Below are 13,632 nucleotides of genomic sequence, written 5' to 3' on the forward strand. Positions count from 1 at the left end.
AATAAAGGTCAACTTCAAAGGAACTGGTTGAAACCAAGTGGATGAAGCGTGCAGCATATAGTGTAGAGTGAAAGGAAAATCAGAATTTAGAAACGCTTTCCCACCTGTATGACCCATTAGCGACACTGTTTGAGAGGAGAAACGGTGGAAAGCTTTTGATTAAGTTCGTTTTTCTGAGCTCATCTGACCACAACTGTCCTGCCAGGGCAATTCATCGGACAAGTCTGAGCAAGCCAGTGACTAATTTGCAGCAACTGCCACCTGTCTGCAGTCATCCTTAGCATGATGCAAACACCTCGTTTTGCCCGTGCATCCACTATACATTACACCAGCGTGGGCACCATGTGGTCCGAGATGGCCACTAACACCTCCATCTCCAGCAGGTAACAGACAAGACAGACAGACAGAACCACCATGGGTGAATAAGACAAAGCGTGCCACCTGACAGAGGGTCTTGTAGGCGGTCTCTGATCTCATCGCCTCTTCAGTCTGGCACTCACTTTCCTCCTGGATGCCAGGTAAACATGTCAGATTTAACAACAGAGGCCTATGGAGATGTTTGGACAGTCTCCATTAGAGACCAGACAAGATGGTATAGTGCCCTCTGCTGCAGATATGGTTACACTGCATCCATAGATGCTGCATACAGTAGGTGACAGAATTGGTTTTGCAGCCTGATGTCAATGAAAAGTAAGAAATATGTCTCATGGTCACAGAACATTTATATAACAAGCATATGAACTACACGGGATTATACAAAAAAAGGCATCTGCGCTTAAATAAAAATTACTTTTATTTTTTCAAAATAAATGCATTTTTACAGTCTGAAAACAGCAGGCCATGCACTGCTGTTTTGGACATTAGAGGCAAAAAAAAAAAAAAACGACACTAGAGAAAACAAAAAAATTCGGCTAGGCTTGTTTTTCTCTTACTTCTGTTCATATTTGCTGATTTGTCTCAAACTCCTGGATCTAATCCATGTGGATCTCATTCACACCCACACATTAGTCAATACTTATCGACTGTGATAAAACCTGAACATTTAGGGACATCCAAAAAGGTGCTGGACAAAATAAACTTTGCAGCAAATCCGCATTTCCACCTTAAAGAGTGAGCTAAAAAGCAACTCAGTGCCACAATAGCTAAAATACAAAGCAGAGAATGAAATACACTTGGGCGAGTCAGCAAGAAACAACATCGAAAAGGTGACGTTTCCATTCTTTAGAGAAATTATAACATGTAATGAGGACAAAAATCTTGATTAAAATCCTATAAACTTGGAGTTTGAGACTAGTGTCATTATCATATATACTTATATATATATATATATCTTTATCTGAAAACTCAAAAAGACCATGTCATTGGCAGGCACAACTGTCGATACTACACATTGGTGACCGATCCCCCCCCCCCATCATTTTTGAAAACAAAAACAAAATCCTTCCAAAAAAAAATAAAACAAAAAGCAGCAACAAAAAAAAAAAACTGTACAATTCTATAAAACCTGTGTTTTTACATTAGTTACAAAAACTAATACTTCATTTACTAATCCTTCATACTGAGGACAAAAGACAAAAAAAATTGCATATTTATTCTTCAAACTTGGTGACCTACTGCTGGTGCGTAATGATATAGATGAAAATAATACTACATGGTGTCAAGAAGGAACATTGGTAACATCAGACAGCAGGTGGCACAAGGGGATACTGAATGTATCCCTGCTGTAATTGGCTATAAATGCATGAGGCAGAGAGGTTCTCAATGTCCGCATGCAAATTCAAACATGTTGTTGACGTCTGGCAACATGATGAGGTGGCCAAAGATAGATATGTTTGGCAGAATATTAGTGCACATGGCGCTGAATGTTGCATGTTAGCAAAATCTTAATTTGCATTCTCAATTCATTATTTGAAGTCTGGAAGACTGAGTGCCATAAATCACACCCATAACCCCAAACAGGAGACGACTGCCCAATCCGTGTTTGACTGTGGTAAGAGTTTGGACACGATAATCACTGACGGACAAATTTCCCCTGGCAGCTTTGGGATGGACCGCAGGACACTCACTCCAGTGCATTTAAAACAGAGCAACACCTGGTTTAAGCTCCGGGGCGTCGTCGTATGTGGCGAGATTACATGGAACGATTCGACATGGAAGAAACATCATTCACTACCACCGAACGCAAACTCTGACGAGACAACGGCAAACGAAGGCAACGGAAAAAACAACAGCAAAACAAACTTTTAACTACAGCTTATTCATAAACGGGACTGTCTTTATACTGTGGAAGTGCTCACTTGTGACTTCATATGAACTACAGAGATAAGACGTGAAAACCCTTCATGGACTGGAGAGAACGGGAAAAATGTGCTGCAGCTACCCTTCATGTCAAGTGGATTCTATGTGAAAGTGTGTACTCGGATAGATAATCATGTCACTGTGGGTATCTGTTGGGACTATCATCATGACGTATTCTAGCTGGCTGGCTGACAGTTTGACAAAATCAGCTACGTTAGTCCAGGAGAGAGGGGAAGAGAATGGGAGAGGACAAAGAATCTTTGGGATTAAAAGGACTCCTGGCATTTTTGACAGGCTGTCAAGGACGGCCAACACTCCAGGAAGAGGCACAGGTGGAGGAGAGTTGGAGAAGAGCTGTAAGAAAAGCACCAAATTTCCTGCCAAGTGGTGTGAGGCCTCTGCTGGCAATATGAAGGCAAGAGGGTTTGACATTTAGAGTTCGTCTGGACTGCATTCAGCAGAATATTAGTGTTTTCACAGATGACATTGTCAGCGTTAAGGCCAAAAAAAAAAAAAACAAAAGAACAAAAAAAAAAATAACAATAACGTTAACATGATAAAAACGGTGTCAGCCATGGCAAAAAGTGGTGCTGTGCTTAACCTCTAGCACAGTTCCAAACAATTACAAAAGACCAAGAAATAGTAGAATAAAATAAACCCATGACGTCTGCCCGCCCGCCATCCCCTACAACTGCACCCATCTCGACCCCCTGGCCTACAACCGTTGGCCCCTGGTTGCTTGGGTGAAGGACACTCAGACCCAACCGCTGGTCAGCTTATAGAACATCTCCTCATCCAGAGACTCGTTCTGGTCCTTGGCACGTGTGGACAGGAAGATGTAGCCGCCGATGAACTCGTGGACAACCTTACAGTCCACCTCAGCGCAGATGAAGGCCAGACTGGGCTCATCTGCGAACTCCACTGTCACCTGTGCACACAAATTCAGTCACATGGATCAGAGCCGTCACAATAATGAGAATTATAATTCCATACATTCATTATCCAAATGGCTTATCCTGCTCTCAGGGTCGCGGGGATGCTGGAGCCTATCCCAGCAGTCATTGGGCGGCAGGTGGGGAGACACCCAGGACAGGCCGCCAGGCCATCACAGGGCATTGTGAATTTTAATTAACTTTTATTATGAGGAAGTCTTTACAAGCCTATATATGGACCTACTTACATTTTAGTTGTTGCCCATGCCCCAAATTATGTCCAGATTAAAATCTCTATTTATTATAAAGACTAATCAAAGAATCTGCCACCTAGGTGTCATAATTTCACTTGTTCAAGATACATACCAGCTTGTTTTCAAAATCTCACTTCATGCCATTTCCTCTGCCATGTTCCAGATGTTTATACTTTCTTTAAGTAAAGCTACTTGATCACATGCCACTAGATTATCCACTTAAAGAGAAACAATACCTGGAATAAATGCCTGGAATAAATATGCTTACACATTAAATAACTTGTAAAGACACGGTTGAATTAATTTAGCATTGAGTGAATAGGGTCAGGTTCTAGGGCGAGTTTCCAGTGAGATCAATTTAAATCCACTTATTCTTAAAAAAAAAACAAAAGGATGAGAGAGAGCAAGATCTAGAGATAGAGATTTTTAGATAGATATATAGAGAGATACGTTATTGATCCTGAGGGAAATTAACAAAATAAATACCAACGTAGTTTCATTCAACAAAGGACAATATCAAAGACCACAATAATTAGGAACTGCTACTGGGTTTAAATAAATAGGCGGATTCAGTTCAGTCAGGAAACTCTTGCCATGTATTCCAACACACAGCTGGCTGGTTAACATGTGTGCTGCTCACTGCTATACTTCTGCTACAGCTGCTGTGCATGCTTGGCTGCTGCTATCCCACCTCCACCTGTTTGGATTTGCCTGTGTACTGTTCAGCAGGTTTGTACTCTTGAGTTTTAATAGGTAGGCTGTTCTATAAATGCAGTTGGTACATATGAGCAGATCTGTTCAATGCCAAAACTGAAAAACCATCTGAAATACACATTGTTGCCTGATATGCAAGTTGTACGGAAGCCCCGAGAGGCAAGCGAATTTGTTTATTTATTTATTTATTTTGTGTGTGTGTGTGTGTGTGTGTGGGGGGGGGGGTTAAAAAAATTTTTTTTACATTTATTTCTGATTTTTCTCCCAATTTAGTGGCCAATCGATCCCTACTTTAGTTCAAATACCCACCCTCGTACTGCATGTGTTCGCCAACTCCATCTCTTCGGCCGACAGTCTCGAAGGAGACGCCTCGCCACATTCGTGACAAGGCGAATCCAGGCCGAACCACTGCTTTTCCCGACACACGCAGAGACGCATTCATGTGACGAAAACAAGCCGACTCCGCCCCCCTCCCGAGCACAGCGCTGCCAATTATTGCTGCTTCATCGAGTCCGGCCATAGTCGGATCTGACGAGACCGGGGCGCGAACCCCGGTCCCCAGTGGGCAACTGCATCGACACAAAGCCGATGCTTAGACCGCTACACCACCGCGGACCCTCAGGGTCCTTTTTTTAAGCGTTTGTTGTTGTAATACTCATTTCGACCACAAGAGGCTGAAGCGCACCACTGTATAGCCCAGTGAGCGTCAACCGGGATTTCAACGTTGATTTCTAGATTCAAGATTCAAAAGTTTTATTTGTCACGTACACACAAGTACAAGTCTCGAGTGCAGTGAAATGAAAAAAGGTACGAGCTCCGAGATGTGCAAACAATAAAGTACAACAGGTACACACGCATTCCAATTTGCAATATACAATCAACAGTTAAGAACTCTCAGTAAAAAAGAAAACAGCACAAAATACAGTAAAAGTTGAAAACTGGGTGATATTCAGTCTGAACGTCCAAGACCTCTTTTCAACCAGCTAAAATGTGGTTACATCAACGTGTCACAAAACACTTTTTTTTTTTCACTTGCCTGTCAGGGCTTCCGTAGCGCTGTCCTGACCAAATTGGAATGAGAATCATTTTCATAAAAATTAATAAAAATATAGCCGCAAGCAGCAATAGGCAGGGTCCAAGCACTTAGCGCAACGCTCTTTAATAAGTAAGCTTAGTGAAAACCCCTGAACGTGTGTCTCAAATTTCAGGTTGATATTTCAATGTGTTCATGAGTTAATGCAAAAGAAATTTTTAAGTTACGTATTTTGATAAAATGTGATTGGCTTGTATAATAAAACACTGTGGAAAATCCAAAATATGAAATTTTAACTTTTACTGGCTTGGTCCAGAGGTGCTCTGCAACAAATTTGGTGATGACTGCTCAGAATGTGTAGGAGGAGTAAGCAAGAAAACAGATTTGGACAAAATTCAAAATGGTGGAAAATCTTTCTAGGCTCAAATGGGTGTGGCTTCTATTCCTAGATTTGTCTGGAGCCACAGAATCCAGGGGGGGAAAAAGAACTTGTTTCTGAGAATTACAGTTAAAAAGTTAGAGGTCAAAATGTAAAGTTTGTTGTTATACTGCCATCATCTGGCCAATTGGTGTACATACAGCCGCTTATCTGAATTCGGGTCACAGGATGCTGGAGCCTATCCCAGCAGTCATTGGGCGGCAGGCGGTGAGAGGTGAGACACCCTGGATAGGCCACCAGTCCAATACAGGGCCGACACACTCACAAAAAATGTGTGTGTGGGTGTGTGTATATATATATATATATATATATATATATATATATATATATATATATATATATATATATATATATATCCATTCATCCATCCATTGTCCAAACCGCTTATCATGCTCTCAGGGTTGCGGGGATGCTGGAGCCTATCCCAGCAGTCACTGGGCGGCAGGTGGGGTGACACCCTGGACAGGCCTGTTGCTTATGGCATGTAACAGGCTTGTACTGTCTCATAAAGAACTTCCTTGACTCACTGGATTATTTTGCACCTTATTTGTTGAGCACTTTCCCTCCAGCATCCCCGCGACCCCAAGAGCAGGATAAACGGTTCAGATAATGGATGGATGGATGGATGGTTTTATTTATAACAATTTGTTAAAAGAAACACTCAACGGTAGGGTAAGTGCTCAACAATTAAGGAGCAAAATAATCCAGTGAGTCAAGTTAATTTCATGCCATAAGCAATCATCAGCTGTCAATAAAGCCACTCTGGAAAGAACATACCATTTATTGCCTCGTTATGGACATCATGTGCACAACGTCCAATGGAGAAGGGAAAGGTGTGATGGTCCAATGGGGGGGTTGGTATTTGTCTGTTGGCATGATTTATTTATAATTACAAAATAGGTGCTTACATCTACACTCACTGGCCACTTTATTAGGTACACTTTGCTAGTACCGGGTTGGACCCCTTTTGCCTTCAGAACTGCCTTAATCCTTCGTGGCATAGATTCAACAAGGTACTGGAAACATTCCTCAGAGAGTTTGGTCCATTTTGACATGATAGCATCACGCAGTTGCTGCAGATTTGTCGGCTGCACATCCATGATGCGAATCTCCCGGTCCACCACATCCCAAAGGTGCTCTATTGGATTGAGATCTGGTGACTGTGGAGGCCATTTGAGTACAGTGAACTCATTGTCATGTTCAAGAAACCAGTCTGAGATGATTCGAGCTTTATGACATGGTGCGTTATCCTGCTGGAAGTAGCCATCAGAAGATGGGAACACTGTGGTCATAAAGGGATGGACATGGTCAGCAACAATACTCAGGTAGGCTGTGGCGTTGACACGATGCTCAATTGGTACTAAGGGGCCCAAAGTGTGCCAAGAAAATATCCCCCACACCATTACACCACCACCACCAGCCTGAACCGTTGATACAAGGCAGGATGGATCCATGCTTTCATGTTGTTGAGGCCAAATTCTGACCCTACCATCCGAATGTCGCAGCAGAAATCGAGACTCATCAGACCAGGCAACGTTTTTCCAATCTTCTATTGTCCAATTTTGGTGAGCCTGTGCGAATTGTAGCCTCAGTTTCCTGTTCTTAGCTGACAGGAGTGGCACCCGGTGTGGTCTTCTGCTGCTGTAGCCCATCTGCCTCAAGGTTCGATATGTTGTGCGTTCAGAGATGCTCTTCTGCATACCTCGGTTGTAATGAGTGGTTATTTGAGTTACTGTTGCCTTTCTATCAGCTCGAACCAGTCTGGCCATTCTCCTCTGACCTCTGGCATCAACAAGGCATTTTCGCCCACAGAAATGCCGCTCACTGGATATTTTCTCTTTTTCGGACCATTCTCTGTAAACCCTAGAGATGGTTGTGCGTGAAAATCCCAGTAGATCAGCAGTTTCTGAAATACTCAGACCAGCCCGTCTGGCACCAACAACCATGCCACGTTCAAAGTCACTTAAATCACCTTTCTTCCCCATTCTGATGCTCGGTTTGAACTGCAGCAGATCGTCTTGACCATGTCTACATGCCTAAATGCATTGAGTTGCTGCCATGTGATTGGCTGATTAGAAATTTGCGTTAACGAGCAGTTGGACAGGTGTGCCTAATAAAGTGGCCGGTGAGTGTATGTCTGCAACTGCTGGCCAATTCATTCCTGTTATTTGATGTGGACATTTCTGGTTTGCAAATGATAAAATATTTTTCAGTTAGACATTGATTGCACATTTTCCAGGTTGTTGAATAATTAATGTTTCTGTCTGCCAATGACCAAATGTAACGGCTTAAAGATGTTGCATTCTTTAAATTGTAGTTTCTAAAGCTACACGTGTGCATTAAACCCCTTTTTGAATGTTCCCTCTGTTAGACCAACAATGTCTCTATTTTGCCGTTGTCATTTTTCGTCACCGCAGCTGAATGAATTGGCCAGCAGTTGCAGACATAGATATAAGCACCTCTTTTGTAATTATAAATAAATCATGCCAATAGATAAATACCCCCCCTCCCTGCATTGGACCATTAGCGATCACGTGTTTTTGAATTTTTGAATGTCGCACCTCTCCCTAACCCATTATGTATATATATTGGGTTACACACACATACATACATACATTTTTTTTTTGTATGGCAAGTAGTGGGTGAGATTTCCAACCTATCTGCCAAGTTTGGGAACTATAGCTGTTACAGTTTCTGAGACACAGATACTTTTAGGGCATAATAATAATCCTAACAAATACAATAGGGTTCCAGTAGCATCACTGCTTGGACCCCTAATAAAAAATTCCATGCACTGCCAGCACCATTGTGTTTCAACTGCATCTAGAAAAAAATGCCAGTGTAATGGAAACCATGAAATTTAATCATCATAATCCATCCTCTTCTAAATGTCTCATACCATCTTTATCTCCCAGTTGACGTTCCACTGCTTCATGTTGCTGAAGCGCCAGGTCTTGATGGCATCGCCCGTGCCGGCGTCCATCCGGATCAGACGGTTGTAAGTGATGCCGATCAACTCTTCTCTCTTTCCACCCTGGAACCTGAAGATGAAAAACAGGAAAATTTAAGTATGATTAGGAAGGAAGATAAAAAGATTTAGGGGCTATCACTTTTTCCAAAAATCACGTTCGAACGAATTTGTGTACCGGAGTCAAATTCCTCGTGTGCATGCACACTTGGCCAATAAAATTGATTATGATTCTGAAATGACACGCGATTCACTCCAATGAATTTGAATGCACACATCCCCCCATTCAGTACCATTTAATGTGTAACACATGCAGTATAACTTTAATAACAAATGACAACAAAATTATTTTCTTTGTTTCATTAACTTACACCTGTCTAACATCGCCTTCTTCCAGCAAATTTTAACTTTTTTAACAGCTGTATTAATGCATGAGAACAATTATGATAATATTAATAATAAAATGTATCGCAATTTTCATTCATAGTGAAGCCCAAAGTCTCAAAGTGCTACAGGGTTAATAACACAGAACACACATACAGTAAAAAGATAAATACATATAGACAGACGATTCATTCAGTTGAGAAGATGCTTGGCTGTAGAACACTGCAATGGGACTTACTTGGCAAGGAAGTGAGTGATTCCAAACTCAGGCAGGGACTGCCACGCCTGGATGAAACGCATCTTGGCCTCAATGAGACTCATCTGGGCCACATTCTGGTGGGCTTCAAGGATCCTGGCTGAAATCTGACAAATACACAAACACAAAGCTTCACTGATACAAGTCAAACTCACACAAATGCACCCCATCACCACTCTAAAACTACCCGACAACACAGACGGTCTTAGTCGTCTTCCATAAAACCACGGGGTGTCCAAGGTGAACCCCTAACCAGAAGGATGCCGGCATTAGAAATGTCTATTTCACACAGCTACAGAGCAGACAAACAAACATGGGAAATATATGGTCCTCTTGAGTTATCAGACTAAGGTTAATGAGCCAGAGTACGTTTCCCCACCCCTGGGCATGTGTGTTTGTGTGTGCGCACACAAACACACACGTTTGTAAATGTGCCTTTATAGCCATTAAGTTGTCATTTGAGCAGCCCAGCCCAAAACACTGACATACGAGTATGATTCACTGGGATAAACACAGCAATGGGGGCTTTGGTCTCTCAGAGCATGTTTCTATTATCAATTTTATTTTATTTTTATTTTAAAGATTTAACCCCCCCCCAATTGTATCCAGCCAATTACCCCACTCTTCCGAGCCGTCTCAGTCACTGCTCCAACCCCTCTGCCAATCTGGGGAGGGCTGCAGACTACCACATACCTCCTCCGATACATGTGGAGTCACCAGCTGCTTCTTTTCACCTGACAGTGAGGAGTTTCGCCAAGGGGACGTAGCATGTGGGAGGATCACGCTATTCCCCCCAGCAGTTCCTCCTCTCCTCTGAACAGGTGCCTGACCAACCAGAGGAGGCGCTAGTGCAGTGACCAGGACACAGACCCACATCCGGCTTCCCACCCACAGACACGGCCAATTGTGTCTGTAGGGACGCCCGACTAAGCTGGAGGTAACAAGGGGATTCGACCCGGCGATCCCCGTGTTGGTAGGCAACGGAATAGACCGCTACGCTACCCGGATGCCCCGAATGTTTCTATTATCATCCACGTGTAGAGATACTTTTGTTTCAGTTTGGTCACATCGACTGTGTGCAGTTAAATTTTTGAGGTCGTCTCTGCCCAGTTTGGATTTTTCTATGCCCGCCACATGCCAGTGATAATCTTATTGTTAGAAGTTTGTCTATTATCTCTACACATTCAGATTGTATGAATGATAATAAAAAAAAAAAAAAAAAAAAAAAAACGTACATATTATTTGCTCCACTGCTTTACTGGTGTAGTGTTAAGGATATGAAGTCTTTTTTTTTTTTTGGCTGTAAATGTGTTAAAAGTTGAAAGTGATCATAAGTTATGAAGATGTCATGGCCAGAAACTAGGAAGAACACCACCGTCTAGACACTACTGACACAATTACTATTATGAAATGTTAGAAGGCTATTTTCGGGGTGAGTGAGACAATCCAGAGACAAAGATTTAGCGCATTAAGCGTTCAATAAACTGTGACCATATCTACAGTTCCTAGGCATCCGGTGCACACATAACTTACCAAGTCTCTGATATAGCCTGGCTGAAGAGGGGGAGGCGGGGATGAGAGGACACAGAGGAGGGAAGGAGATGCGTACAGGGAGAAAGAAAGAAAGAAAGAAAGACAAAGAAAACAAGCAAATAAGAACAATATCAAGGGAAGAGAGAAATCCAAAACAACAAAAAGTAGCAGGGCATGACTGTAAATACAGCAGAGGGGAGAGAGACTGCGTGAAGCCGTGAGGGTCATGCAGTCTAATGCAGCCAATGAGGGGGGAAAAGTACAGTAATAGCAGGCAGATAGCATTGTGCCACCGGACACTTTGTTGGTTTTACATGGACGAGCCTGGCACTGGCCGCTTCCGATCTACAGTGCATCCGGAAAGTATTCACACCCCTTCACTTTCCCCACATTTTGTTATGTTACAGCCTTATTCCAAAATGGATTAAATTCCTTTTTTTGCTCATCAATCTACACACAATACCCCATAATGACAAAGTGAAAAAGGTTTTGTAGAAATGTTTTGCTAATTTATTAAAAATAAAAAACTGAAATATTGCATGTACATAAGTATTCACATCCTTTGCTATGACACTCAAAATTGAGCTCAGGTTCATCCTGTTTCCACTGACCATCCTTGAGATGCTTCTACATCTTGATTAGAGTCCACCTGTAGTAAATTCAATTGATTGGACATGATTTGGAAAGGCCCACACCTATCTATATAAGGTCCCACTGTTGACAGTGTATGTCAGAGCAGAAACCAAGCCATGAAGTCAAAGGAATTGTCTGTGGACCTCCGAGACAGGATTGTATCGAGGCACAGATCTGGGGAAGGGTACAAAAAATTTCTACAGCTTTGAAGGTCCTGAAGAGCACAGTGGTCTCCATCATTCATAAATGGAAGAAGTTTGGATCCACCAGGACTCTTCCTAGAGCTGGCCGCCAAGCCAAACTGAGCAATCGGGGGAGAAGGGCCTTGGTCAGGGAGGTGACCAAGAATCCGATGGTCACTCTGACAGAGCTCCAGCATTCCTCTGTGGAGATGGGAGAACATTCCAGAAGGACAACCATCTCTGCAGCACTCCACCAATCAGGCCTTTATGGTAGAGTGGCCAGACAGAAGCCTCTGCTCAGTAAAAGGCACATGACAGCCCGCTTGGAGTTTGCCAGAAAGCACCTAAAGGACTCTCAGACCATGAGAAACAAGATTCTCTGGTCTGATGAAACCAAGATTGAACTCTATGGCCTGAATGCCAAACGTCACATCTGGAGGAAACCAGGCACCTCTCATCCCCTTGCTAATACCATCCCTACAGTGAAGCATGGTGGTGGCAGCATCATGCTGTGGGGTTGTTTTTCAGCGGCAGGAACTGGGAGACTAGTCAGGATCGAGGGAAAGATTAATGGAGCAAAGTACAGAGAGATCCTTGATGAAAACCTGCTCCAGAGCGCTCAGGACCTCAGACTGGGGCGAAGGTTTACCTTTCAACATGACAACGACCCTAAGCACACAGCCAAGACAATGGAGGAGTGGCTTCGGGACAAGTCTGTGAATGTCCTTGAGTGGCCCAGCCAGAGCCCAGACTTGAACCCCATTGAACATCTCTGGAAAGACCTGAAAATAGCTGTGCAGCAACGCTAACCTTATAGAGCTCGAGAGGATCGGCAGAGAAGAATGGGACAAATACCCCAAATATAGGTGTGCCAAGCTTGTAGCTTCATACCCAAGAAGACTTGAGGCTGTAATCGCTGCCAAGGGTGCCTCAACCAAGTACTGAGTAAAGGGTGTGAATACGTATGCACATGCAATATTTCAGTTTTTTAATTTTTAATAAATTTGCAAAAGTTTCTACAAAATCTTTTTTACTTTGTCATTATGGGGTATTGTGTGTAGGTTGATGAGAAAAAAAGGAATTTAATCCATTTTGGAATAAGGCTGTAACATAACAAAATATGGGTAAAGTGAAGGGGTGTGAATACTTTCCGGATGCACTGTATATTTGTAAAAAAAAATTTTAGCTATTGGTACTCATTTCTAATCCACCAAACAGAAAATGTTCTATTCTTAAGTATCAAACATTACATCTTAAGGTAAAAAACAAAAAACAAACCTCAATTGTTACCCCATAATTGTAGCTTATCCACCATAGACTTTCAGAGTCACTGCTCATGGGTGTTACAAATCCATCTACAGGTCTGTAGGCCCTTTTCCATCCACAAGATGGCAATGTACATCACAGCAACTCACAATGTAAGCAGCAAGAACCAGAAATGCCAAGTCACCAATCCCCTCAAGCTTATTACTGTGCCTTCCCATTGTTTGTTTTCTCTTATATAATGCTATATGTTTGGCTAGAAACATTGCTAAACCCAGTGATCTAAAAATTCCTGTGTGTCGCCTTTGGGACCCGAAGCACGGAAGTTTCTTTAGGAGAGTTGGGAAGGAGGAAGTCCAGTGTAGGGTGGAGTGTGTGTGTGTGTGTGTGTGTGTGTGTGTGTGTGTGTGTGTGTGTGTGTGTGTGTGTGTGTGCGGGGGGGGTGTGTGCAAAGGCCTGTATGACTTCCACAGCTGACTGAGGGTGAGCAGCTTTTCCCAGACACTTTTCCCGCCCAGCACTCCCAGTTACAGCTCATTTCCTGATGCTCCACGCCCACAATTTTAAGTACACACGCAAGTGTGTGAGTACATGTATGCAAACACATACACACATGTGTATACACCTCTCATTGCTTTGGAGTGCAGCTCTTTCATGTCATGCCTAGGGATAACCCCCCATAGGAGTGGGTTAATGATGGAGGCTGGAAGCAGGCCAGATAGAACCACAGCCCCCCCCCCCCA

General features: G+C 42.9%; 1 protein-coding gene across 3 annotated transcripts in view; it reads right to left on the bottom strand.

Annotated features, from left to right (window-relative positions):
• Positions 1-868: 868 nt before the first annotated feature.
• fermt2 (FERM domain containing kindlin 2) overlaps positions 869-13,632 on the bottom strand; it is a 53,745-nt gene continuing 40,981 nt past the window's right edge. For 2 of the 3 annotated variants that reach the window (XM_056295557.1, XM_056295556.1), the window contains 4 exons: positions 10,812-10,832; positions 9,261-9,385; positions 8,570-8,711; positions 869-3,226 (listed from right to left, as the gene is read on the bottom strand). In XM_056295557.1, the coding sequence (XP_056151532.1) occupies positions 3,053-3,226; positions 8,570-8,711; positions 9,261-9,385; positions 10,812-10,832 (462 nt within the window). In that variant the 3' untranslated portion in view covers positions 869-3,052. The remainder of the gene's footprint in view (positions 3,227-8,569; positions 8,712-9,260; positions 9,386-10,811; positions 10,833-13,632) is intronic. The other variant, XM_056295558.1, reaches the window with a different exon arrangement.

This window comes from Lampris incognitus, chromosome 16, assembly GCF_029633865.1.
Source record: "Lampris incognitus isolate fLamInc1 chromosome 16, fLamInc1.hap2, whole genome shotgun sequence".
In the NCBI taxonomy this organism is placed as follows: Eukaryota; Metazoa; Chordata; class Actinopteri; order Lampriformes; family Lampridae; genus Lampris; species Lampris incognitus.